At 39.9% G+C, this 25,388-nt stretch overlaps 1 protein-coding gene and 1 pseudogene across 4 annotated transcripts in view; both read left to right on the plus strand.

Moving 5' to 3' along the window:
- Positions 1-25,388, plus strand: part of SLC44A1 (solute carrier family 44 member 1) — a 207,384-nt gene that overhangs the window by 51,464 nt on the left and 130,532 nt on the right. For all 3 annotated transcript variants that reach the window (XM_081238426.1, XM_081238425.1, XM_081238424.1), the window contains exon 3: positions 10,232-10,374. In XM_081238426.1, coding sequence (XP_081094552.1) covers positions 10,232-10,374 — 143 coding nt within the window. The remainder of the gene's footprint in view (positions 1-10,231; positions 10,375-25,388) is intronic.
- LOC308618833 (Y-box-binding protein 1-like) lies at positions 6,320-7,880 on the plus strand (annotated as a pseudogene). Its single transcript has one exon. The product of its transcript is annotated as a Y-box-binding protein 1-like (transcript).

Raw genomic sequence — 25,388 nt, forward strand, 5'->3', positions numbered from 1 at the left:
GAACATCAGACCCCAGAGATGATAATGAACATCCCAAGGCCACACTGTTAGTGAATGGCAGAGTTGGGAACAGAGCCCAGGACTCTTTACCTTCCAGGCCAGTGCTCTTTTCTGCCACTTAGTTTCCTCTCCCTGGAGGGGATCAGGGGATTGTGCAGACAGTATTGTTCTCTCTTTCCTTAGGCTTTGCAGCTGGAAACACAATTATGCTACCTCAGGCACCCTTTTTTTTCACTCAAGTGTGAGTGTATTTAACCTCCTTTTTCCCATACCTTTTTTTTTTTTTTTAGGAATCTTGTTATTTTTTATTTATTACTACTTTTTAGGTAATCTTATTCTCTGTCTCTCTGCGGCTGCCCACCTCGAAAATGTCATTTGAGAAGCACAGAACAACCCTATTCATGGCTAATGGGCATAAGTGTAGGCACCAGTCCAGCTCCTGAATCAAGGAAAAGAAAGCAGTTCACTCTGATGAGATATAATAAATCCAGTAAAATAAAGAGTGTTAGTTTTAAAGATAATAGACAGCTCAGTTTCATCAAATCTAGGATATTTAGAAAACATCAAAATACCCATTTCCTAACTTAGGACTTGTAAGATGTTGTTCAAGAGTCTACTTAGTTTAATGGAGTAGCAACTGAAATGCAGCATCAGAGTGTGGAGAACATTCTTTGCTAACAGAACTAGTCCACAACCTTTCCCCACCCCTGAATTTCACCCTGGGATAAATAGCAGCTGACCTTTCAAAATTATGTTTATAAAAATATGTACCTGCCACCCGAGGTGCTTTTGATTTTCTGTGCTAAAATAGCTCAGGAAAGTGCAATCATTAATGTTAATAGGCTGATTTGGGAGTGACCAGAGAGTAAGGAGCTCTTTGTTTACTGAAACGTTGTAATGCAATGGTAATTAATATAATGTTAATTTCAGTGTGATGGTAATTAAGACCCACTGTGTGTACTTTTAAATGCAGGCATAGCATTATTTGTTTTGGAATGATTCTTTTTATGGATTACCATCTTGGAGCTGAGCTAACATCAAATTTTGCCATGTGGAAACTGGAGAAATCTCAAAGTTCTGTTGCACACCTTACTGGCACAACAAAAGACCAAAGTTTTTTTTTGGTCTTCTGAGTATGTGTTTTGTATGTTTTTTAAAAGTTGTATTTTGTTTTTGCCTTTGGATTTCATTCCATAGTACCTTTCAGAGAAACATTCAACAAATATTTTTTGAGGATTATCATGGGCTTGATGCTTTCATATATGTATTTATCTCACTAAATTCTCCCAGTTATACTATGAAATGGATTTTATCCCCAGTTTACAGGCAAAGTGTAGTGAGATTAAGTATTAGCTTATCTAAGAATATACTGCTGCCCATGAAAGGCAAAAATAGAATAGGAACCGGAGCTTTCTGCCTGTATTCTTTTCACCTAGTGGCCCAGTTGCTTCTGCTTTTATAGTCAATCTTTGCAGCCCATTACTCAAACTATATCTTTACTCACTGCCCTTACTTGCAGTTCTTTGCTCACTCCTTGGTATCTATTCTGTAGTTCTGAAATATTTTAAGATCTTGTCGTCTTTCCCTCATCTTCACCATTAAATCTTTTTATTTATACATGTTCATCTCGTCATAAATACTTGTACTTCTCTTTTATTTCTTCCCTTACTTTTAAGGTTTTTCCATGCTGAGTTGTCTAGAACTTAGGGTATTTTTCAAAGTAAATTGCTCTCAGCCTTTGTGAGAGCTATCGTCTTCCACATTTGAATTTATTCAATATTTTGAAATTATTGGACATATGCTTACCCTGTTCTAAAAAATTACATGTAGCATTGTACTTCTAAATTTCTATTTTTCATTATGATAGTAAACAAGTGGTTCTTAACACTAGCTGCATATTGGAATTAGCTGGTATTAGAATAAAAATACTCGTTCCTGGGCCCCACTCCAGTGAATCTGATTTAATCTCTGTGATTCTAATGTTCAGCCAGTGTTGAGACCCACTGTTGTAGGCACTGATAAACTACTGAAGAGTTTTAAGCAAGAATTGATATGGCTGGGTTTAGAAACATGGCCCTGGTAGCCAAAATAAATGTAAAGTCATTGTAAAGAAGGAAGAGATTTCAGGCCACCAGTTCAGAGGCTGATGCAACAGTTCAGATGAGTCTAGATAAGAGGTGAAAAACCTGAAATAAGGAAATAGTAAAGGAGAGGAGAGAGATTGAAGGAGTGGGATCAATAATATTTGGTGTCACCAGTGTTGCGGGCAAGTGGGAAACAGATAAAGGATGACTAAGAGATTCTTGTGTTATGGGTTCCCGGTAAGCTTTTTCAGCTCAAATCCTACTCCAGCTCCTTGTAGGTTCCAAACCACAGTTTCTGTGCACATGAAGGAATAAGAGTGGGATGGAAAAACAAAGTACTACTTTGTTAGTAGCCAAGCAGTCACTTGATTATGCCCAGTAAAGCATTCCTTGGTAAACATGACCTGTGGAATGAAGCTTGGCCCACATGGACTCAAGGTTCTTCCCACCTTGGATAGTCTGACTTCATTCTGTCCCAAGTAGAGGTATATGTGAGAAGAGGAAAGAAAAGAGATCCACCTGGACCAAATCTGCCCAGATCATCTTACCTCAAAAGTCAGGAAAAAGAGGAGTCTGGATGGTCCTAAGAGGAGTACGTACCTTGGAAAATAGAAGACACAGATACCTCCTACAACTTACCCCTGATAATTATTGCTGCTTACTTATGGACTAGGTACTGTTCTCTGCGCTCAATATGGATTTAATTTCACAACTGCTCAATGAAGTAGATACTATTGTTATCATCAGTCCCACTTTACAGATAAGGAGGCACAGAGATATGTTGAATAACTTGTCTATTATACAGTGGCGGCAGCACTGAACCCAGGGTAGAAGAGGAAGAAGGCAAGGCCTCAAGAGATAGTCAGTCCCTTCTTTATTGCCCGGAATTGGGAACAACAAAAGAAGTTGCTGTTAAGAACATGGACCTGTAGGGCACAGTAACCTCACCTGCCAGTTAAATGTGGTCTAGTCAATATTTCAGACTCTGAGCAAAGAGTTTAGCATTCCTGCTTCCTCTAGTGCAGACTTAGGACACTAGAGTCCTCTCACTCCATATCCTAGCTGTGCAGTCTAGTCAGGAATGGTGCTGCTAACGGAGATAAGGCGTATGCAGGAAGGGGAAGTGGTTTGGGGAAATGTGGAAGGAGGTGAGTTGTGGACATGTACAGTGTGTGGGTAGGGATAAGCAGTTGAAAATACAGAGCTGGAATTTTGGAGAATGATCTGGACTAGAGCTGGATTTAGGAGCCATTATAGGTCTGCATAGGTCATCCCTGCAGACTGCTTTCAAGGACCTTTTTTATTTTATAGCCTTAGTCTAGTTCTTAGAGCATAGTGTTTCTACCTCATTAACTATTGTGGAGTATGCAGCACAAAGTGAAAGATTCAAAGACTCACTGCAGTGTTTCGTCACCTGTATGATGGGCTGTGCTTTGGCAGGATGATAGACTAGGAAGAACAGCATGCCAAAAATCACCTTAAGGTCGCCTGATCCAAATGACTACCTACTTTCTGTTAAATCTTTTGGTTTTTCTTTTTTTTTTTATCATTGTGGTAAAATATACATAATTTAAAATTTATTATTTTAACTATTTTTAAATGTACAGTTCAGTTAAATCCATTTACTTTTAATCTACATCCCCTCCCGCCCCTTCCCCACTCAGTCATTATAGTGGATCAAAAGGGCCTATACTTCTCCCTGGAAGTATACCCTAAAAAAATTTACTCTGTATGTACTTTGCCTTAGAATCGTAACATTTTGGAAGTGGAAAGGGCTTTTGAGATTAATCTAGTCCTTTCTTAGTGACAGGTAAGGAGACTGAGGCTCAGAGAATTTAAAGTGACTTGTCCGGGATCATGAGTATTTGCAAAAGAGCTGGGTTCAGTTCTCAGTACGTGTTCTTTGTCTGTGTTTTCTTTTTCATTGCTCGAGCTGCCCATGAAACTGAACCTCTCTGATTTTGCTCCCTCATGCCCATTATTTTTTTCTTTTGAGAACACTTCCATTCTTTCAGGGTGAACTTTACGTATTATAAACCTTTGTACCTTGCATGGCATCTTGCGTTTTTATGTGCTCAATAAATGCTTACTGAGTGGATATTTCCTAGACTTCCAACCATTCTTGTTTTTTTCCTCTTTCCTCTCTCTTAGAGTAATGTATCTTATTAAACTTTAAAGAAATCCAGAAATCTGGCAGATTGGCAAAGTTTTTAACTTTGTTTTTGAAATTTGCTTGCATAAGTATTAGTTCTGCATCAGACATTCTAATTCTATCCCATCTGCTGGGTCCTAATAGCCCCCTTGTCTTAGGGTTCTCAGAACAGGAGGAAGAGAAGCCAAGTGTTACTCTGAAGTCTGACAAATTAGTTATTAGCAGACTGACTCCAAGTGTTGATTGAGATAAGAGAGGAAGTCTTTGAGAAAAAAGCCTGGATATATTTTCATTAATCCCCAGGAGAAGGCTGGAAGCCTAAGTCTTTTTCCCCCATTTTTTTATCTTGAAGCACAATGCCATATTCATACCCCATCCCCACCCCTCATGCATGTTTCGTTGACTTGTTTTTTCTTCAGAGAGAAACTAAGGCCTCTGCCTTGCTCTGTTGCATGGTAAATGCTCCACGTGTGATATTCAAGCATGCTTGTGAAATAAAATATGTCCCTTTTTTTGACTGAAAGTGAATGAAACTAAGCCAAAACTCTTACTTAAGTTGAACTAAACCTTGTGATGTGAAGGGGAAATGAGCACAGTTCATTAATTAGCAAATTGTCTTTCTCTGACATAGGCAATAGGTACTTATTAGTTGCCAGATCTTGCCTGTGATCTACCATCCCTGTATCCCTTTATCTGATTTGAGTCACCTCCTGTTTGTTATTAGATTTGTCTGCTCCTTCTTTCTCTCTTCAAATAGCAGTTCTGAAAGCACTTAAATAGCTTAGTCATTTTAAGATTTTAGCCATGATTCTCTTCCTTACTCATAGGCTTACTTTCTCTCTAGTGATTGCTCCCTACTATAGGTGTATAAAAGCTTTCCTCATCCCCCTTATCATTTGCTTAGTTAATGTGATTTCCTTCTGTTGAGTACGGCCCCCATCCGCCTCACGGAGCCATTAAATTATTGAGTGCATTCTGTAAAATTTCTCTCAGCCTATTTTAATTTCATGTACCACATTTTTTCTCATTTGAAACTGTATTGCTTCCTGCATTTGGATTTCACATTTTTTTAAAAAGGAGATTGTCTTTTTAATTATATTTGGCCTAGTTCTCCATTGTCACTACTTGTACCATATGGGAAGTCTCTGGAATAACAGTCTTGGTTTCTTTCTATCTTATTAGCTTCCTATTCTCCTTCCTTCTCCGCTGCAGCTTTTTACCCTCTCCACTCTAATGCTTTGGGAAGCTACTAAGAAGTTTAAATGGCCTATGTGAAAATATGTCAGTGTCCCATTTTATCATATATATGTAACAGTTATAATTTATACTCTGCCTACATCCCAGAGGGATATGAGGTGGCTTATGATTTTTAAAAAAAAGAACACAAACACACACACATGCACAAAAACCACATGTCCAACAGTATTGTTAAAAATAGTCATAAAGGGAAATCAGAAACCATTTAAGGCAATCTGTAACCAAAGTACTTATAAACATAAGAAGAAAATTTGTATAAAAAGTGAAAGAAGAACATAACCTTTTAATTATGCAACGGCTTTCCTATTTTAGACTAGTAGTAAAAGAAGATTGTAATTGTGGTCTGAATGTTTCTGTGTCATAACAAAATGACTGACACTATTTCTCACTTCCCCTGACCCCTTAGAAAGTCTTGTCTAAAATAGAGAACTGAAGGGGTTTTTGGTTTGTCCCCAATTACTGTTGTCAACCTCTTTAGTCTGACTTTCTCACTAACAGGCACCATATCATATATTGATCACCTGACATGTACCAGACCAGCTAGAAGTTAGAGATGCATTATCTCATTTAGTCCTCATCATTAGGCTGTGAAACAGTTGATATTACTTTGTGTCAGAGATGAGGAGGAAACATCTAAGTAGGTAACTGGATCAAAGTTATACAGGTAGTAAGTGGTAGAATGAGGGTTTGAATCCAGAACTTTCTGGATTCCCTTTCTATTACTCTGTGATCCTTCTTGTTAAAAGAGCTGTATTGGAAAAGTTAGCCATGAAACCTCCAATATTTACCTCCACCTTCAGTTTTGTTTAGTGTAGGGCTTCCTAAGTTGAAGTTCAAGGATATGCTTAAAATGGCGTGCTGGGAGAGCGGACCCCAGAGAGCCCCGAGCAGCGCCACCGCTGCCGCCGGCCTAATTACCATCACAGCCCGGGAGGAGCCGCAGCTACCGCAGGGGGCCCCAGTCACCATCGCCGCAGCCAGGAGCAGCGAGGCTGAGACCCGGCAGCCGCCCGCCGCCCTAAGCGCTGCCGACACCACGCCCTGCACGGCGGGCAGCGCGCGGCAGCCCAGGCGGCCTCACATCAGCAGCGCCTGCCTGAGGGGACGACAGGGTCATCGCAACGAAAGTTTTGGGAACAGTAAAATGGTTCAATGTAAGAAACGGGTAGGGCTTCATCAACGGGCATGACACCAAGGAAGATGCATTTGTACACCAGACTGCCGTAAAGAAGAAGGACCCGGGCCTCCCTGGTGGCGCAGTGGTTGAGAGTCCGCCTGCCGATGCAGGGGATACGGGTTCGTGCCCCGGTCCGGGAGGATCCCATATGCCGCGGAGCGGCTGGGCCCGTGAGCCATGGCCGCTGAGCCTGCGCATCCGGAGCCTGTGCTCCGCAACGGGAGAGGCCACAACAGTGAGAGGCCTGCATACCGCAAAAAAAAAAAAAAAGAAGAAGAAGGACCCTAGGAAGTACCTTCGCAGCGTAGGAGATGGAGAGACTGTGGAGTTTGATGTCGTTGAAGGAGAAAAGGATGCGGAGGCAGCAAATGTTACAGGCCCTGGTGGAGTTCCGGCGCAAGGCAGTAAATATGCAGCAGACCATAACCATTATAGACGCTCTTCACGTCGCAGGGGTCCTCCCCGCAATTACCAGCAGAATTACCAAATCGGTGAGAGCGGGAAAAGGATGGGGGATCGGAGAGTGCTCCCGAAGGCCAGGCCCAACAGCGGCGGCCCTACCGCAGGCGAAGGTGCCCAACTTACTGCGTGCGGTGACCCTATGGGCGTCGACCACAGTATTCCAACCCTCCTGTGCAGGGAGAGGCGATGTAGGGTGCTGACAACCAGGGCGCAGGAGAACAAGGTAGACCAGTGAGACAGAATATGTATCGGGGTTATAGACCACGATTCCGCAGGGGCCCTCCTCGCAAGAGACAGCCCGTAGAGGACGGCAATGAAGAAGATAAGGAAAATCCAGGAGATGAGACCCAAGGTCAGCAGCCACCTCAACGTCGGTACCGCCGCAACTTCAATTACAGACGCAGACGCCCAGAAGACCCTAAATCACAAGGTGGCGAAGAGACAAAAGCAAGCAGCCGATGATCCACCAGCTGAGAATTCGTCCGCTTGTCTGCTCCCTGCTCCCGAGGCTGAGCAGGGCGGGGCTGAGTAAATGCCAGTTTACCATCTCTACCATCGTCTGGTTTAGTCATCCAACAAGAAGAAATGAATACGAAATTCCAGCAATAAGCAATGAACAAAAGATTGGAGCTGAAGACCTTAAGTGCTTGTTTTTTGCCTGCTGACCAGATAACTAGAGCTATCTGCATTATCTATGCAGCATGAGGTTTTTATTATTTTTACCTAAAGATGTATCTTTTTGGTAATGACAAACGTGTGGTTTTTTTTTTTTAAAGCCTGTTTTTTCTCAATACACCTTTAACGGTTTTTAAATTGTTTCATATCTGGTCAAGTTGAGATTTTTAAGAACCTCATTTTTAATTTGTAATAAAAGTTTACAGGTTGATATTTTCAAAAAAGTCAACAAACTGCAAGCACCTGTTAATAAAGGTCTTAATTTTTTTTAAATGGCATGCTGATTTGCACATGTATATGTATGTTGGGGAGTATACATATTTTTCTCATGTCTTAGTATTGGCTTGAAGTTCTGAGGTGGGACTAATTGCCCTGCAGTCTCGTTGGAGGAGTCAGGAGAGAGGGAGAGTGAATACTGACCAGCCTACGCCTAACTCCAGTGCTAGCAGTCAGCTGTGCTTTGAGGCAGAAGGGTACTAACATGTACTGAGACAGACACTTTACATTATTATCTTAGGTATTGGTCACAGCAGCCTTAGTGGTAAGTGCTTTTAGCCCCAACTTAGAAATGGGTAAAGTGAGGCACGGAGAATTAAGCAAGTTTGTCCAAGGTCACCTGAGTAGAAAATAGACTCATCAGTATTCCACCGATCAGGGCAGGTTTATCTGACTCCAAAGCCCATGGTCTTTCCCTTACAACATGTTCTCATTTCTAGCGACTGTAATAGCCAACATTTATTGAGCTCTTACTATGTGCCAAACAGGATTCTTACCCCCTTACTGCATTGTTTCATTTAATCCTTACAGCAGCCTTAAGAGCGACACTCATTATCTTCATTTTACAGGTGAGTAGATTGAGGCACAGAGAATTAAAATAACTTGGCAAAAGGATCAGAGGGTGAGAGGGTAGCGAATCAGGCATAGTCTCTGCTCCAAGTCCACTTTCTTACAAAGAGTAGTTTCAAGACGTTTTTTACTAGGTAGACCTACACTCTCTACGCTTCCCCCTTCATTTTCCTTACCTGCATGATAAACATAGAGGAGCTATTTAGAAAAAAGAATTTGTTTGCCTTTTTAGGAAAGTAGGTTTAAGGGGGAAATCCTTTGAGACACTGCATATGAGTACAGTATTTACCAGTGTAGACCTGAGCTCTAGCAGGGCTGCTTAGGTAAGTACTACTCATGATACTTGGCTATGATGAGTGAAACAGTGATAATCTCTATCTTCATTCGTCACTTTAATAAAGATAACAAAAACCTCAGCTTTTTTAATGACCGTGTTGCAAGAATATTTCTTAACCCCCGTCCTTTCTCCCAATTCAGTCAGTTTATTAGTAGTGACTCACTTTATTTCCTGTTCTTATGCCTAGTAGCCTGCAGTTGAGTGTAGGGTTTGTTTTTTTTGTTTTTTTGTTTTTTTTGCGGTACGTGGGCCTCTCACTGTTGTGGCCTCTCCCATTGCGGAGCACAGGCTCCGGACGCGCAGGCTCAGCGGCCATGGCTCACGGGCCCAGTCGCTCCGCAGCATGTGGGATCCTCCCGGACCGGGGCACGAACCCGCGTACCCTGCATCGGCAGGCGGACTCTCAACCACTGTGCCACCAGGGAAGCCTGAGTGTAGGGTTTTATTGCTTTGCTTTGGTCAGTGCATCCTCAATTTAGCAAGCATGGTGCAGTTCTGAAGGAAGTACCATTTGCCTTTGGCACTGTGGCGAAGCATATTCCCATGAAATGAAGTGACCTTTGCGGCACACGGACCCAGTGCCTCACTCTCCTTGAGTCTCCAATATTCAGAGCGTGGCGGTGCTTCATGGTATAGTTCTTTGGCTTGTATACAACTTGACTGCAGGAAGGGAACAGAAGTGTCGTGTGTACTGAAGTGATAGTAATTCAAAACCCACATACCTATTGTTCTTTGAATTTTTGTCTTTCATCTGTTGCTGTTGCTCATTTAACAGAACTCTTTTACAACCAAATAAAACTAAAGAATGAAGAAAGCTGTGTCTGAGTCTATGCTCTGATCTTTACTACCTTCTATGGCCTTGGGCAACTTATTTATGCTCTCTGGGCCTCAGTTTCCCCATCATCAGGATTAGAGAAAATGTATGGTAAGCATCTGGTACAGATCCTGGCATTGAGCAGATGTTCAATACAGAGAAGCTGCTATTATTATTATAAAATGCAAAGACAATCTTATGATGTAAAAGCTTGAGATTTGTTATTGTAGTCAATAGTGTTACCCTGTGGACTGCTTTGTATATAGCTTATGTGAAATCCAAGGAAAACAGTGAAATAGTGTTTGCAAAAGGAAAGATAGCTCTTTGTTCCCTTCAAGGGACAAAAGCAGCTCATTATTTTATCAAGTAGTGACTGTTGCTATTGAAATGGTTTATTTGTATGTTTTTTTCTGTTTTTCTCCCCTAGGGATTTATTTGTGGCTTTTCAGTAGCAACAGGTGCAGCAGCAAGACTAGTGTCAGGATACGACAGCTATGGAAATATCTGTGGGCAGAAAAATGCAAAGTTGGAAGCAATACCAAACAGTGGCATGGACCACACCCACCGGAAGTGAGTAGACTGGCTGAATGGTGAACACTGGAAACTTTGAAGGGGAGGGGGCATCCTGCTTTTCTTACTGTTATAAAGATAATATCTTATGGAATATTATTTTTCTGTGCTTCCTGTTGATGTTTTTAATTTTCTTTTTAACTGTCCACTTGAATCATTTCTGGTTTTGGTCTATAAATACATTTTCCAGGAAACAAAATTAGGTGCCATGTTAAAATGGGCTACCTTGAGGTTTTAATGAGTAAATGTGTGATTTGAGAGGGTTACTCTTGTACTCTGTTTTCCGACTCACCTGTAGGCTGTACACTAAGTTTTAACACAGAAAATAATATAATATTTTTCTTCCTAAGAGTGTACTTGATGGAAGGCAGAGGGATAATGGATTTTGACACATTAAAGTTACAATGAAGCATTTTGTGCTGCATCATTTATAAGTACACATTGATTTCCAATTTTATAAGAGATATATTTTCTTTGTCAGACTTTGAAATTTCTTTTGGGTTCTCAAGGTTCCGCTTTTGGATTTCATGAAATTCCTGACTTAATTGCCTCTTCTCTTCAAAAAAGCTATTTTTTCATTTTTAATGTCTATGGGGAAAATATATTTCATCAAACATTTTATGTATGATAGTATGTTTGTTCAAACTGTGTATTTATGCCCCATCAAACTTTATTAGACAGGTGTAATAAATAAATACAGGTCTTCAGAATTAACCTAATTAATTTTAAGGTAACAGGTTAACCAATTCCATTAATGAACTTTATAGGAAAAGGCTAAAGCAGATAAAAACATTTTTTAGACTGTAGTTCTATTATATTTGGAGGGATATAATAACTATATTTATTGTTAGATAAATCTGTTGGTTAAATCTGGGCCCCTACTTAAGTAAAAGATTCATTTGATAAATGCAAAGACTTGAAAAAAATCCAAATAGTTCATCGTATCTTAGAGATATTCCTCCATTTAATGAAGGAATAATGCAGTTCAAATAAATAATTCTAAATAATGATCATGAATACTTGTATAGTATACCATAGTCAAAAAGTATATAATACCAACCTGTGGGGTAGGTGTAGCAGGGGCTTAGAGAGATTGAAGTGACTTCCCCAAAAGTCTGGTGGGCAGTGGATGTCTAAGACAGATCATGGGCTTTTCTCTTGATAGGTACCTGCATCCCTTAACAGAAGAAGTGAAAATTGGACTCTTAGAGCATAATTTGGAGAATTGTTTCATTTGTCCTTCTTTTCGATTGCTTCATGAAATTAACACAAATTTTAGGCTTTGTGTTATTTGTTGTAGCAAATCTACCCATACTTCTTATTTTGAAATAATTTTAGACTCATAGAGAAGTTGCAAAAATAGTACAGAGTTCTGCATATATATATATTTTTGAAGGTAGTGTCAAATATTTGTAACTCTTTAATGCTGTTGACATGTACCAAACATAAAATATTACCATTTAGATAATTGAGGAGACAGGAGGAAAAGGGCTCTACTTCCTCAGGTCTACTGCTGAGATGAGGTCATGATCTTTCTATGGCTCTCTTTCTAACTTAGTGGTAACTCCAAGCATATTCTTACCATAAAGTTTGTGTACCTGTCACTTCATCCTTAAGCTTACGGAGGTTCATTTGGTCAGTTTTTAATTTCAAATCCTCAGATTATTCTATGTACATTTTGGCCTCTTGCAAAGAAAGCCTGCTTATTTTTCTGAAAAAGTGGTTCCCTTTCCTTGAATGCTTAGCACAGTTGAGACACATTCATGGATAGCTGTAGGGTAGTGTCCCAGGTATAGCTATGCCTTAACTCATGTATATATGTTTAAAATTTATTTTTTTTAATTAAAAAAATTTTTTTTTCGCGGTACGCGGGCCTCTCACTGTTGTGGCCTCTCCCATTGCGGAGCACAGGCTCCGGACACACAGGCTCAGTGGCCATGGCTCACGGGCCCAGCCGCTCCGCGGCATGTGGGATCTTCCCGGACCGGGGCACGAACCCGTGTCCCCTGCATCAGCAGGCGGACTCTCAACCACTGCGCCACCAGGGAAGCCCTAAAATTTATTTTTGATCTCTACTTCTTCTTCTCTGCATATGAACATGTTAGCGCTGAGCCATCTAAGTATTTCTATCTATAAGTAGTAATTTTTTAAATAAATGAATGGTACTGTTTTGAACCTATCTTTCTCAGTAAGTCTATACTATTTGGATTTGAGAGGAGGTAGAAAATCTTTGTGTTTGTTACCTATACTCCATCCTTTCTTTTTTTTCTCCTGCCAAATGCATCGGTTTCCTCCTTTATCACACATACATCTTTGGCTTTATTATGAATACCATGCCCTTCCATTCCTATAGAAATTTTTATACCTGTTTTGTCTGCTGTTACCTCAACTTGACCTTGATCATTTTCTCCCATCCCTTATCTTCAGCCCCTAGTTCCTGGTACTTACTAGAACCTCCATACATAGGTGTTGAATAAGTTAATGAATGAATCCTCTAAAATCTTGAATATGGCTCTTTCTTGCCTTCATGAATATTGTTTCCTCTATCAGAAAAAAAAAATCCTCTTATTCTTCATGTGGCTAAATTCTATTCATCCTTCAGCTCTCAGTATAAATGTTACTTCCCAGAAAGTTCTTTTTTAAGCTCATAATTTGTCTCATTTTATCCTGTAATATGTGTAATTATACATTTATTTTGTGATTATTTGTTAAATGTTGGTCTCTTCTAAGTTCCATGAAAGCGGAGGTGAGGTCTGTTTTGTTCACTGCTGTATCCTCAGTACCTGGGATGTAGTAGGCACTCAATTAAACGTTTGTTGAATGAGTAAGTAAATTTATTTATTTTTTGGCCTTCCCTGGTGGCGCAGTGGCTGAGGGTCCGCCTGCCGATGCAGGGGACACAGGTTCGTGCCCCGGTCCGGGAAGATCCCACATGCCGCAGAGCGGCTGGGCCCGTGAGCCATGGCCGCTGAGCCTGCGTGTCTGGAGCCTGTGCTCTGCAACGGGAGAGGCCACAACAGTGAGACGCCCGCGTACCGCAAAAAAAAAAAATTATTTAATTTTTGGAATATGTTCTCAAAGTGAATTACTGAGTCTGAGGATCTGAATATTTTAAGGTTATTAATGCATATCACTAAGTGCCTTTCCATACAGTCTGTTCCATTTACATTCCTACCAACGAAGTGTCTGAGATTGCTTTATCTTTGCTAGTATTATTAGTTTTTGTGCTAATCTGATCAACCACAAAGTGGTGTTTTATAGTTTTAATTTGCATACCTTTGATTATTCATGAGTGTGAAACCCCCCCTGGCGCTGCCGCCCCCGCCCCCCCACCAATGTTTGTTGGCCTCTCTTGAAGACTGTTGTGCCAGCATATCTATTCTTAGCCTTCTTATCTCTAATCTTCTCCATCCTTTATACTGTGATAGGATTAAGTTCTTTGAAGCACTTTTTACTGTCATTTCCTTGCTCTAGAGCCTTTCCTTTTGTGTGATTATCTACAGTATTGAAAATGAGCCCACTTAGCCCTACCGTGACCTAGACCCAATGTACCTCTTCAGTCTTAGCTCACTGTTTCTCAGTGTAGTGATACTATTGTCCATGGTATTCAGTTTATTCTACCTCTGTGCTGTCCCTCTACCTCTCTGCCAATCTGAATTCTTGAAAAAATGTGGGTCTTATACCCTCTCTATGGAATATTTCAAAACTAACTTTATCCCAGAACTTTATACTTGGATTTCTATTTCCTTTAATTGTTCTCTAATTATACTGTGCTTCTTATCTGCTTGTATTAATGATCAGTTGCTAGGTAACAATATTTCCATAAACTTAGTGGCTTACACAGGAGACATTTATTATGTCACAGTTCCTGTGGGTCAGGAATCTGGATTTGCCTTAGCTGGACTCCTGCTTCAGAGTCTCTCAGAAGGCTGCAATCAAGGTGTTAGTCAGAGCTGGCGTTCTACTGGGGAAGTTCCCCTTCCAAGCTCAGGTGGTTGTTGGCAGCACATACCCCTTGAGGATTGTTAGACTGAGAGCCTTAGCTCTTTACTGGCTGTCAGCCAGAGGCCACCTTCGTTGCATGCTACGTGGGCCTCTCCACATGGCAGCTTACTTCAAAGCCAACAGGGAGGGAGTCAATACAGAGAGTCGGCTAGCAAGGTGGAAGTTACAGTCTTATGTAATGTAACTATGCAAGTAAGATCCCCTCACCTTTGCCATATTCTACTGGTTAGAAACAAGTCACAGGTCCCACCCAAACTTAAGGGGAGGGGTCTGAATTATAGGAGGTAGGGATAATTAGGGCATCTTAGAGTCTCAGTGCCACACTGCCCAACTCTGTCTCCCTGGAGCACCATGTTTTGTATGACTCCCAAATTTCAAAAACCAAGAGTTGTTTCATAAGGGCTTATTGAATTGCAGTAAAATAGGAAGGAGGTAAGTCAGGAGAGTCATGGGAAGGGAAATGTCTTTGACCTGTCCTAACCAGAAAATTTAAGATACCAAGACGACTGTAAGAATTCTATAATAGTAAAGTCTGTGTTTATTTTCTTAATCATTCTAATTATAATGTGTTATTTTTCTCCAAATAATATTTACTGTAGTAATAAAGATGTATAGGAACATGGCAGACAGTATTTTATGAGATACTGGAAGGCTTCAACTTCAAATGGATTATATTCCCAAAGTTGATTTTTAAGTCAGTTGCTTGAGATGTATAAAACTTTTCTGTGTAGAAACAATGCTATAAATAAAGTTCTGACGCTCGGTCAACGTAGAAAAGCTCATTTATCTTAGAACCATAAAGTGCCAGAGATGAAAGGGATCTTTAAGATTATCTAATAGGTAACCTCCTTAAAGCATTGCATCAAATATTTGTGAGTGCCAGCTAAGGCCCGGAGAAGAAAATGACTTGTATTTATAGCTGAGCTATGGTATTAATGTTACTGTAGAGCATGGGTGTGGCTTATAGCCATTTTTCTTTGGTAATGGGGATTGGGATGGTAATAATATATTTTGAACTCTGATTGGCAATTCCAGAAACATATCTGTTCTGCCACATTCTAGATTGCCTATCATTTTCAAAACCATAAAGCTAGTCTTAGGGCTTCCCTGGTGGCGCAGTGGTTAAGAATCTGCCTGCCAATGCAAGGGACATGGGTTTGAGCTCTGGTCCGGGAAGATCCCACATGCCAGGGAGCAACTAAGCCTGTGTGCCACAACTACTGAGCCTGTGCTCTAGAGCCCGTGAGCCACAACTACTGAACGCCACAACTACTGAACCCATGTGCCACAACTACTGAAGCCCACGTGACTAGAGCCCATGCTCCACAGCAAGAGAAGCCACTGCAATGAGAAGCCTGCACACCTCAATGAAGAGTAGTCCCCTCTCACTGCAACTAGAGAAAGCCAGCATGCAGCAATGAAGACCCAAAACAGCCAAAAATAAATAAATTTTTTAAAAAACAAAAAACAAAAAAATAAAATAAAGTTAGTCTTAGAGTGTATGTGTCAATTTTTAGACAGAGAATCATTATTATTATAGAAATTGTTCCCAGAAAGGAAGCCCCATCTATTGTTATCTTATTTAAAATTTATATTTATTTATTTATTTTTACAGTAGGTCCTTGTTGGTTATCTTTTAAATATAGCAGTGTGCACATGTCAATCCCAAACTCCTAATCTATCCCTCCCTCCTTCCTTCCCCCCTGGTAACCATAAGTTCAACCTCTATGTCTGTGAATCTGTTTCTGTTTTGTAAATAAGTTCATTTGTATAATTTTTTTTTTAGATTCCGCATATAAGTGATATCGTATGACATTTTTCTTTCTCTGTCTGACTTATTTCACTTAGTATGATAATCTCCAAGTCCATCCATGTTGCTGCAAATGGCATTATTTCATTCTTTTTATGGCTGAGTAGTATTCCATTGTATATATATACCACATCTTCTTTATCCATTCATCTGTTGATGGACATTTAGGTTGCTTCCATGTCTTGGCTATTGTAAACAGTGCTGCAATGAACATTGGGGTGCCTGTATCCTTTCGAACCATGTTTTTCTCTAGATATATGCCCAGGAGTGGGATTGCTGGATCATATGGCAACTCTATTTTTAGTTTTTTAAGGAACCTCCATACTGTTCTCCATAGTGACTGTACCAATTTACCTTCCCACCAACAGTGTAGAGGGTTATCTTTTCTCCACACCCTCTCCAGTATTTATTGTTTGTAGACTTTTTGATGATGGCCATTCTGACTGGTGTGAGGTGATATCATTATAGTTTTGATTTGCAAATCATCAAATCACCCATCAAATCTCTGCTTTATCCTTATCAATTTGGATAAAGCAGAAATGCTTCTAGTTCTAAGATACCTGAATTAGTGTATATGAGAACTATATGGGGGCAAAGCATCTAGCTCTGTTGACCCCTGGTAAGACGATTGGAGGAGGGGAGGTACTGTGTTTCCTCCATGGATAGTCCCTTTTTCTGGTTGCTTGGGATGGGAGAGGCTAAGGCAAGGTGGCAGTGGCTCTTAGTATACATAGGCTATCATAAAGCCGGGTGAGGGTATGTAGGGAACTGCTTTTAATCATTTTGATATAGGCATTATATTATTAATAGAACTCTGTTCTCCATTCTGCAAACAATCCTAACACACAGCTTAGTGTCCATTTTCTTTGTTGCTCTAAGAAGTTTTCTCAGCTTATCTCACTTATCAATATTGATCTTTCTGCAGAGGTTCTTTTTTTTTTTTTTTTTTTTTTTTTTTTTTACCTGCTTATGAGTTTACTACTGACAAGCACTTTCACATATTTTTTTGATCTCACAACCAACACTTGAGGTGGGTAGGTTTCAGTTATTCATTCCAGTGAGGTTTTTATTTCCCACAAATGCCAAGGATGCCAAGGAAAGTTTGTTCTTGGATTTGGTTTCTATGTATTCAGAAAATAAATAAAAGTCAAACAAGTTTTTTTACTGACTAGCTTTAGTTCAGAAATAGCATTAGACATTTCTCAAAATCCATTCTTTACAGAGGAGACAAGAAATTTCTGAAATCCACTTTGGATTCTTTTGGAATTCTTTCTGACTAAGCAGCATTTTTAGTTAAGAGAAGTGTTTCTTTGTTTTGCTCATGTCCTTTGAGGAGCAAATGGGTATTGACTGTCCAGATGTAGGTGTTCTGAAAACCAGGCTGGGCTCTCACCATTGGAACCAGACTTGCAGAACTCAGAACTTTAGTCTCTGTGTCTTCCTGCAAGGGTTAAATCTGAGGCGTGGTAGAATTGTTTCTCATCGTCCATAGGATGCTTCTCCTTTTCCCGTTATTTTACCAGTTAGTGTTCTGATGCATATTTTACAAGTAATCAACAAAATAGTTTTGGAGCCTTTCTACTTCTTCATAATTTTTGCTTCTTTAAACCTGAGTGCATATTTATTTTGCTTCTCAATTAATAAGTGTCTGTACTTTGGGGTGTCAGTTTAGCCTTGGGCTGGAGACACATTCCAGCTTTCTCCAGCAGCTGCAGCTGGAAGCAGTATGGACATGCTTCTTCGAAATCCTGCGAGGAACTGCAGGCCCAGAGGCAGCAGCAGGTGTGACCCACGCAGGTATCTTGTAGTTTCAGCAACGTTGCCTTCATGCCTGTGGCTGAAACCTTGTGTTATATGAGATTCCATCTTGCTAGCAGGTTTGCTCTGGAGACTCTCCTTGCTGACTTGATGAAGTAAGTGGCTGTGCTGGCCCATGAATGCCAGGTGCCACCTAGGAATTGAGGGCAGTCTCCAGTGGACAGCCAGCAAAAGCCAAGGTCTTCAGTCCTACAGCTTTCCGCGCCGGTTCCTCGGGTCCCCCGGAGTCGCCAGAATGGGTTTGCGTGTTGCTGCGTAAATGTGTGTCCCGAGGCGGCAGCGGCCGCCGGGAATAAACCGGGAGAAGCCGGGAAGCGGACAGAAGTCTGTGGGAATGCGCGCGGCGGGGCATCAGGTGCCCGGCCGGAGAGGCCCTCGGGCGATGCCGGAGGGAGTCCAGCGCCCGCCCCAGGGCCTCGCCTGCCCTGCTGTCTGCAGAGGTTCTGAAGGTACCTCTAATACACAAATTTTTTGTGTGTATGTTTTTTTTTTTTGCACAAATCTAATGTTCTTCTTTATCTTTTTGGCTTTTCTCTAAGGAAGCCATTAAAGTCCCAATCACTGATAAAGGCTCTGTGGCCCTAAAATGCCTCTCAGGTTTCAGATAAATCAGTGTCAACAAGATGTACAGGAAGCAGAGGTCTGAGGAGGTTGATGGCATGCATGTGTGAGTAAAATCCATAGGGGGCATTTTATTTGAGACCTTTTTCAGTTACCTTCATAATCTTTAGCAGGGTATCTAGTGTGAGTTACTTCTTTTCTTTAACTGTCTCATTCCTCAGAAATCCACAGCTTAGAATGTTTGTGCTGGGAGGGCTCTTGAGATCACTGAGCCCCTTCATTTTTTTTTTTTTTTTTTTTTTTTTGCGGTATGTGGGCCTCTCACTGTTGTGGTCTCTCCCGCTGCGGAGCACAGGCTCCGGACGTGCAGGCTCAGCGGCCATGGCTCACGGGCCCAGCCGCTCCGCGGCATGTGGGATCTTCCCAGACCGGGGCACGAACCCGTGTCCCCTGCATCGGCAGGTGGACTCCCAACCACTGCGCCACCAGGGAAGCCCCGAGCCCCTTCATTTTATAGGTGAAGAAACTGGGGTCTAGGAAACATCAGTGACTTGACAGAGACAGTAATACCAGGACTAGCTCTCCACTCTCCATGCTTAGTATAGTGCTCTTTGCATTATGTGCTATACTGTCTCTGGTAAGCTACACAGTGATTCTACTTTCTCACCTTTTTCGCTTTTGGGGCCTCTCCCTTCCAACATTTAAAGATGAAAGAAAAAAAAAAAAAAAAAAAAAATAAAGATGAAAGAAACTTTTAGAACATGCAAAGAAGAAAGGGCAGGTTATATAAATCAATAAAGTTATAACTAAAGAAACTTTGTAAGGAACCAAAGCACCTATACAATCTCTGAAGGCTTTGAATAATTTGGAGGCAATCTTGTGTGTTTCTTTCTCTGTAAGATAAAGAATATGAATTTTAATGATGAAATGCATTATTCTCATTTCACATTTGTATATTTTTACCATTTGTATGTGTTAAATATTCATTGAAAAACATGTAGCTTAAAACTGGCAATGTTACTTTCTTAGTAAGATCATTGATTGTTTAATAGGCAATAGTCTTATTTGAAAGAAACTGTCTATTTTTGTAATCTCTACATGGATACAGAATAGGACTTCAGGGACTTCCCTGGTGGTCCAGTGGTTAAGACTCCACGCTTGCAGTGCAGGGGCCCGGGTTCGATCACTGGTCAGGGAACTAGATCCCGCATGCTGCAACTAAGACCTGGCATAGCCAAATAAATAAATAAATAAAATATTTTTAAAAACAAAAAAAAAGAATAGGACTTTAGTGGCCACTGAATCTCAGAATTCTGTAGGTTTAGTGTCTGGTTCAGTCTATCCCATGATTGCTAATTACCTTATTAACTTTTTCCCCCTGGTTTCTTTTTTTTTTAATTGAAGTATAATTGATGTACAATACTATATAAAGCTTATTAACTTTTATGATGTCTTATTTATTATTTAGGGGGTTGGTAGTGATATTATACCCATATGAAGAATGTGTTCACATTTTAAACTACTCATGACCAGATTGCCAAGCTTTCTGGGCATATACTATGCCATATAACCATGTATTTTAGGAAGAACTTAAAAAAAACTAGTTATCATATAAAACATAGACCTCTTTTGAAGACTTTTTAAAGAGTTATCAAATCTTGTTGACTATGCATACCTGTCTCTGTTTGAAAAAAAGAAAGACTAGAAAAGTAAAGGTAAAATTTGCTAGAATATTCACTTTGAGGATCCTTTATCAGCTATGTACACTTCTTCATGTTTACGTCACTAGGGCTTATTTCTCTTCCTCCCAATGACTTAAATCAAATTACCACCTACTGAATGACTATCCTTCACCATTCTTTAAAATTCTGTTTATTATTTTAGTCATCAGCAAACATTTATTGAAAATCTACTGTGTGCTAAAAACCTCTATTAAGAATAACAAAATAGGAAACAACCTAAATGGCTGAAAAAAGAGGTTTGCTTTAATTAGTTAATTCATTCATGAAATATATATCTTGGCCATCTTCTTTGGGTTAGGCTTGGAGATTATACTCCTGAGAAAAATAGGCACACTCTTTTATCTCATGGAAATTACAATCTAGTAGAAAAAACAGAACTTAATTATATCATCATACAATCACAAATGTTATTACAGCTGTCAAAAGTGTTATGAAGGGCGAGATATAAGGGCACCAGAGTGGTCATAACAGGAGGACCTGGCCCAGTCTGAATACTATGGAACGGTAAAAATGATGGTATAGAATTATGTCCATTGACGTGGAATATCCACATAACATTATTAAGGGGAAAATACAGTTATAAATCAGTATATATAGTGTGATTTTTACTTATATATATGAAAAATACATGTACATAATAAAGTATAGAATGACATGAAAATATTAACACTGTGGTTAACTGTTGAATTATGGGTCATTTAAATTTTCTTTTATGCTTCTTTTTTTCCGAAGTTTTCTACCATCAGTGTATATTATTTGGGCAATGAAAAAAAATTAGAGTTAAAAAAAAAGGAATTCACAGTCCCTGTCCTTGAAGAGCTTGCATTCTAGTGAGGAAGACAAAATACACAGATAAACTATGACAGTGCAGTGTGGGGCATCCTATAAAAGTGTTGTATATTGAAAGCTGGGTGACTCCAGTTTCCTGGGTTCCTAACTGCAGGCTGGTGGGGACAGGAAAATAAGGCAATTTGGTGGTAGCACTGGGAGCACTACTGTGTTCAGTTCTACCGCTTCTGTAACAAATTGCCACAAACGAAGTGCCTTAAAACAACAAATTTTTGTAAATCAGAATTCTGTGCACAGCACGGCTCAGCTGGTTCCCTGCCCCAGGTTTCACAAGGCTGACACCAGAGGGTTGGCAGGGCTGTGTTCCTTACTAGAGGCTCTGGGGAATGAACCTTCTTCCAAGTTCATTCAGGCTGTTGGTAGAGTTCAGTTCCATGTGGCTGTAGGACGAACTTCCATTTCCTTGCTGGCTATCAGCCAGGGGTCATTCTCAGCTTCTAGAGGTAACCTTTGTATTCTGTAGCCTATATGTTCTGTGGCTTATGGTCCCTTTCCTTCAACAACAGTGGGTCACATCCTTCTCAGGCTTCAATGTTTTTGACTTCCCCTTCTTTAGGGTTGCCTCTTAGTTCTAGATTGTCCATGTGGGTTAGAGAATCTCTCAGCCAATGACTCGGGGTTCAGGAACAGAGTCATTCAAAGTAGGGTTTTTTTTAGAGCCCCAGTTAGGTGAGTTGGAGGTTCAGAGCAGAACTTGCATTCTAGCAGGGGAAAAATCAAAGTAGATCTGTGGAAGGAGGGCACACATAGTGATGATGGTGCAGGAGCGAGCTGATGATGGATGGTCATGTGGGTTCTTGGGCCAAGAGGCAGCTCCAACAGCCCACCTATAGTGAGGATGAGATTCCAATTAGAATACTAAGCTTGGTTCTTGTTGGCTGAAGAACATCGTCTACAGGTTGGAGTTCTGCAGGCCGACCTAAAGCCTGATGAAAACTGGTGCACACAGTAAGGAGCTCCCAGCTCTGTCTTGTGGAGTTGTAGAAACTTAGGAGAACAGAGGTAGCACATTTATCCGTTGTGCTGGGTTTTATGGAGTGTCCCAGGTATTCTTCAGAGCAGCCCAGTAGATATCTGCTCATTCCCACACTTAGGGATAAGTTTGAACAAATGGAGATACGTTGAGCCTTTGTTGAGTTTGCCTTTGCTTTGAGGGAAAGCACTCTCCTCTGTGCCCTCCTGTCAAATACTCTCTGACTGCAACATTAACCTACCACCTGTCCTAGTTTGGCTTGACACAAAAAAGAGCAGCCTAGATAGATACTTCACTTGAACTTGCATTTGTGGACTCATTTGCCCACAAATTTATAAGCATTTGGAAACAGTAACATTTATGGTGTTCTATGGAAACTTACTGTGTTATTTATGCAACTTTTTCCTAATTTTTCATTTTTCTCTCATGGAAGTTGTGAAAATGATAGTTAAACTTTCAGGAAGCAGATTTATGATGGCATCTTTGGAAAATAGTTTTTGTCATTTCATGATTACACCCTCCTTATCCTGAGTTTTTAAAACACTTTTTACGAAGTAACGTCTGTATTGCTAGTGAAATTCTTCCTTTAGGAAAATACTTACTCTGGATAATACTACTAGCAATTTGAAAGAAGAGATCCAACTGCATGCCATAGGAAATTCAGGACTTGAAAGTCAGAATGTTGAGCAGATTCTAAATAAGGAAGTAAAAATCTACTCAACAGAATTAGATGATAGGCGTATACCTAGGCAAGGGAGGGATGATTGGTTTCTCTGTGTTACCTGCCTAGGTTGTATACTTGACATATCTAAGTTAAACAACTGATTGTACATCTTCAACCCAGAGTCTTACTACTTGGGTTGGTTCCAGGTTAACCAGACAGCTGTAAAAGTTCTTTGTTATTTTGTCATTGTACATAAGCTTATGGATATGACCTTTGTAATATACTTTAGGTTACTATGAACCACTTCAACTATGACTTTTATAGTCATCAATTTGCAACCTACTTATGTTTATCTGGATGTGAGAGTTGAGGGCAACTGAGAAGTTAGAGGGTATACAGTCCACACATGTCCACACTCACTTCTGACACCAAATGCAAGTTCGGGGGTCCACAAGACCACCCTTAGTTTCGATAATTTTCCAGAAGCCCTCACAGAACTTACTGAAGTCTATTACACTCACAGTTACTTTATTACAAGGAAAAGCAAACAGATGTAAGGAGATGCTAACAAGAGAAGCTGTACTGTTGTTCTCTCCCCCTGGAGTCAGGGCATGTTACTTGCTTGGCATTGATGTGTGATAATATGCATGGAGTATTGCCACCTGGGAAGCTCAGCCAAGCTTCAGCATTCAGAATTTTTATTAGGGCTCCATTATGCAAGCATGATTCATTACCCATGTGGCTGACTCAGTCTCAGCCCCTTCTGGTCAGGCTAATACCATATGATCCAAAACTCCTGGTCTATATGACATTGCTGATCTTTCTAAGAGTGGTCAACTTCCACCCTAAATCCTATCTGGTGAGGCCCACCTCCAACCTTCACATTGTTGACTACCTGCCTTAACCTAAATCCCCAGGCAAATAAAGACACTCCTACAAAGCTTAGAGATTAACTCCCAAAAGCCCAGGGCAAAGTCCAGATCTCTTTTTGAGTAGGTTAAATTTGTTACTACCCACTGGGACTCTTTAGATTAAGTTGCATTTTGTAAAATGCATTTTCAAGATGAAATTTAAAATGTCTTATAGTCTTATTGAGGTATAACTTACGTATAATAATTTATCCATTTTAAGTGTACAGTTTTGGCAACTATACAGTCATGTGCTCCCCATCATAATCCAAACTTCTTTTACCCCCAGAAAATTACCTTATGCTCATTTGCAGTCAATCCATGCCCCATCCTTGTCCCCAAATAACCACTGATCTGCTTTCTGTCAGTATAGTTTTGCCTTTTTTAGAATTTCCTATATATACATGGAATCATACAGTGTGTAGTATTTTCTCACTTTTTTTCACATAGCATAATAATGTAGTTAAATATATCAGTAGTTTGTTCCTTTTAAATTCCTGAGTAGTATTTCATTGTGTGGATATATCATGTTTTGTTTATCTGTTCACCAGTTTTTGGATGTGTGTGTGTGTGTGTTTTCCACGCTTAACATTATTTTTCTTCAATTGTGAACAACACTACTTTGAAAATGTGTGTATATGATGTTGTATGAAGGTCTGTTTCATTACTCTTGGGTAGATACATAAAATTGGGATTGCCAAGTCATATGGTGAGGCTATGTTTAACTTTATAAGATATTACCAAACTGTTTTGCATTCCCACTAGGAAAGGAGGAGAGTTACAGCTGCTCCATCTCCTCACTAACATTTCATATTATCAGGCTTTTTAATCTTAACTATTCTAGTACATGTGTAGTGGTATCTTACTGTGGTTTTAATTTTCATATGTCTAGTGACTGATGATGTTGAGCAGCTTAAGTGCTAGTTGACCATCCATATATCTTCTTTTGCAAAATATTTAAGTCATTTACACATTTTAAAATAAATTGGTTTGTTTGTTTTAATAAGTTATGAGTTCTTTATGTATACTAGATAAAAGACCTTTGTCAGGCATGTTCTGTAAATATTTCTCTAATATGAAGTTTTCATTTTCATTTTCTTGATGGTATCTTTCGACAAATAAAAGTTTTTAATTTTGATGAAGTCTAATTTATCCATGAGATAAATTTTAAAAACATCACACAAAAATGTGTCTTTTTAATGGTTCATGCCTTTTGTGTTCTAAGAAATCATTGCTGTACCCCAAAGTCACAAAGATTTTTTTGTTTTCTTCCTGAAGTTTTTTTATTTAGCACTTATGTTTAATGTTTGTGTACAGTGCGGAGAGGTCAGGGTTTGTTTGTTTTTCCCATATAAAAATCTAGTTATTTCCACAGCATTTATTGAAAAGGTTATCTTCCCCATTGAATTACCTTGGCACTTCTGTCAGAAATAGATTTCATTTTAAGTCTGAGGGCATGAGGGAAGTTTATGGAGTTTATAGTAGTGGCAGGAACCAATATTATGGAGAAATAGTCTATTTAAAATTAAACATAATAAGGATGTCACCTTTTTTATAGCATTATTTTAAGTAAATAGTTGCAATAAATCATATAAAAGAGATAAGTGAAATGTGTGTAGATCAATAGAGAGAAAAATAATGCTATTTGTCAATGACAAGGGACTGTATCCTGAATGTTTAGGAG

The sequence above is a fragment of the Mesoplodon bidens genome, assembly GCF_964165515.1.
Source record: "Mesoplodon bidens genome assembly, chromosome: 6".
NCBI lineage: Eukaryota > Metazoa > Chordata > Mammalia > Artiodactyla > Ziphiidae > Mesoplodon > Mesoplodon bidens.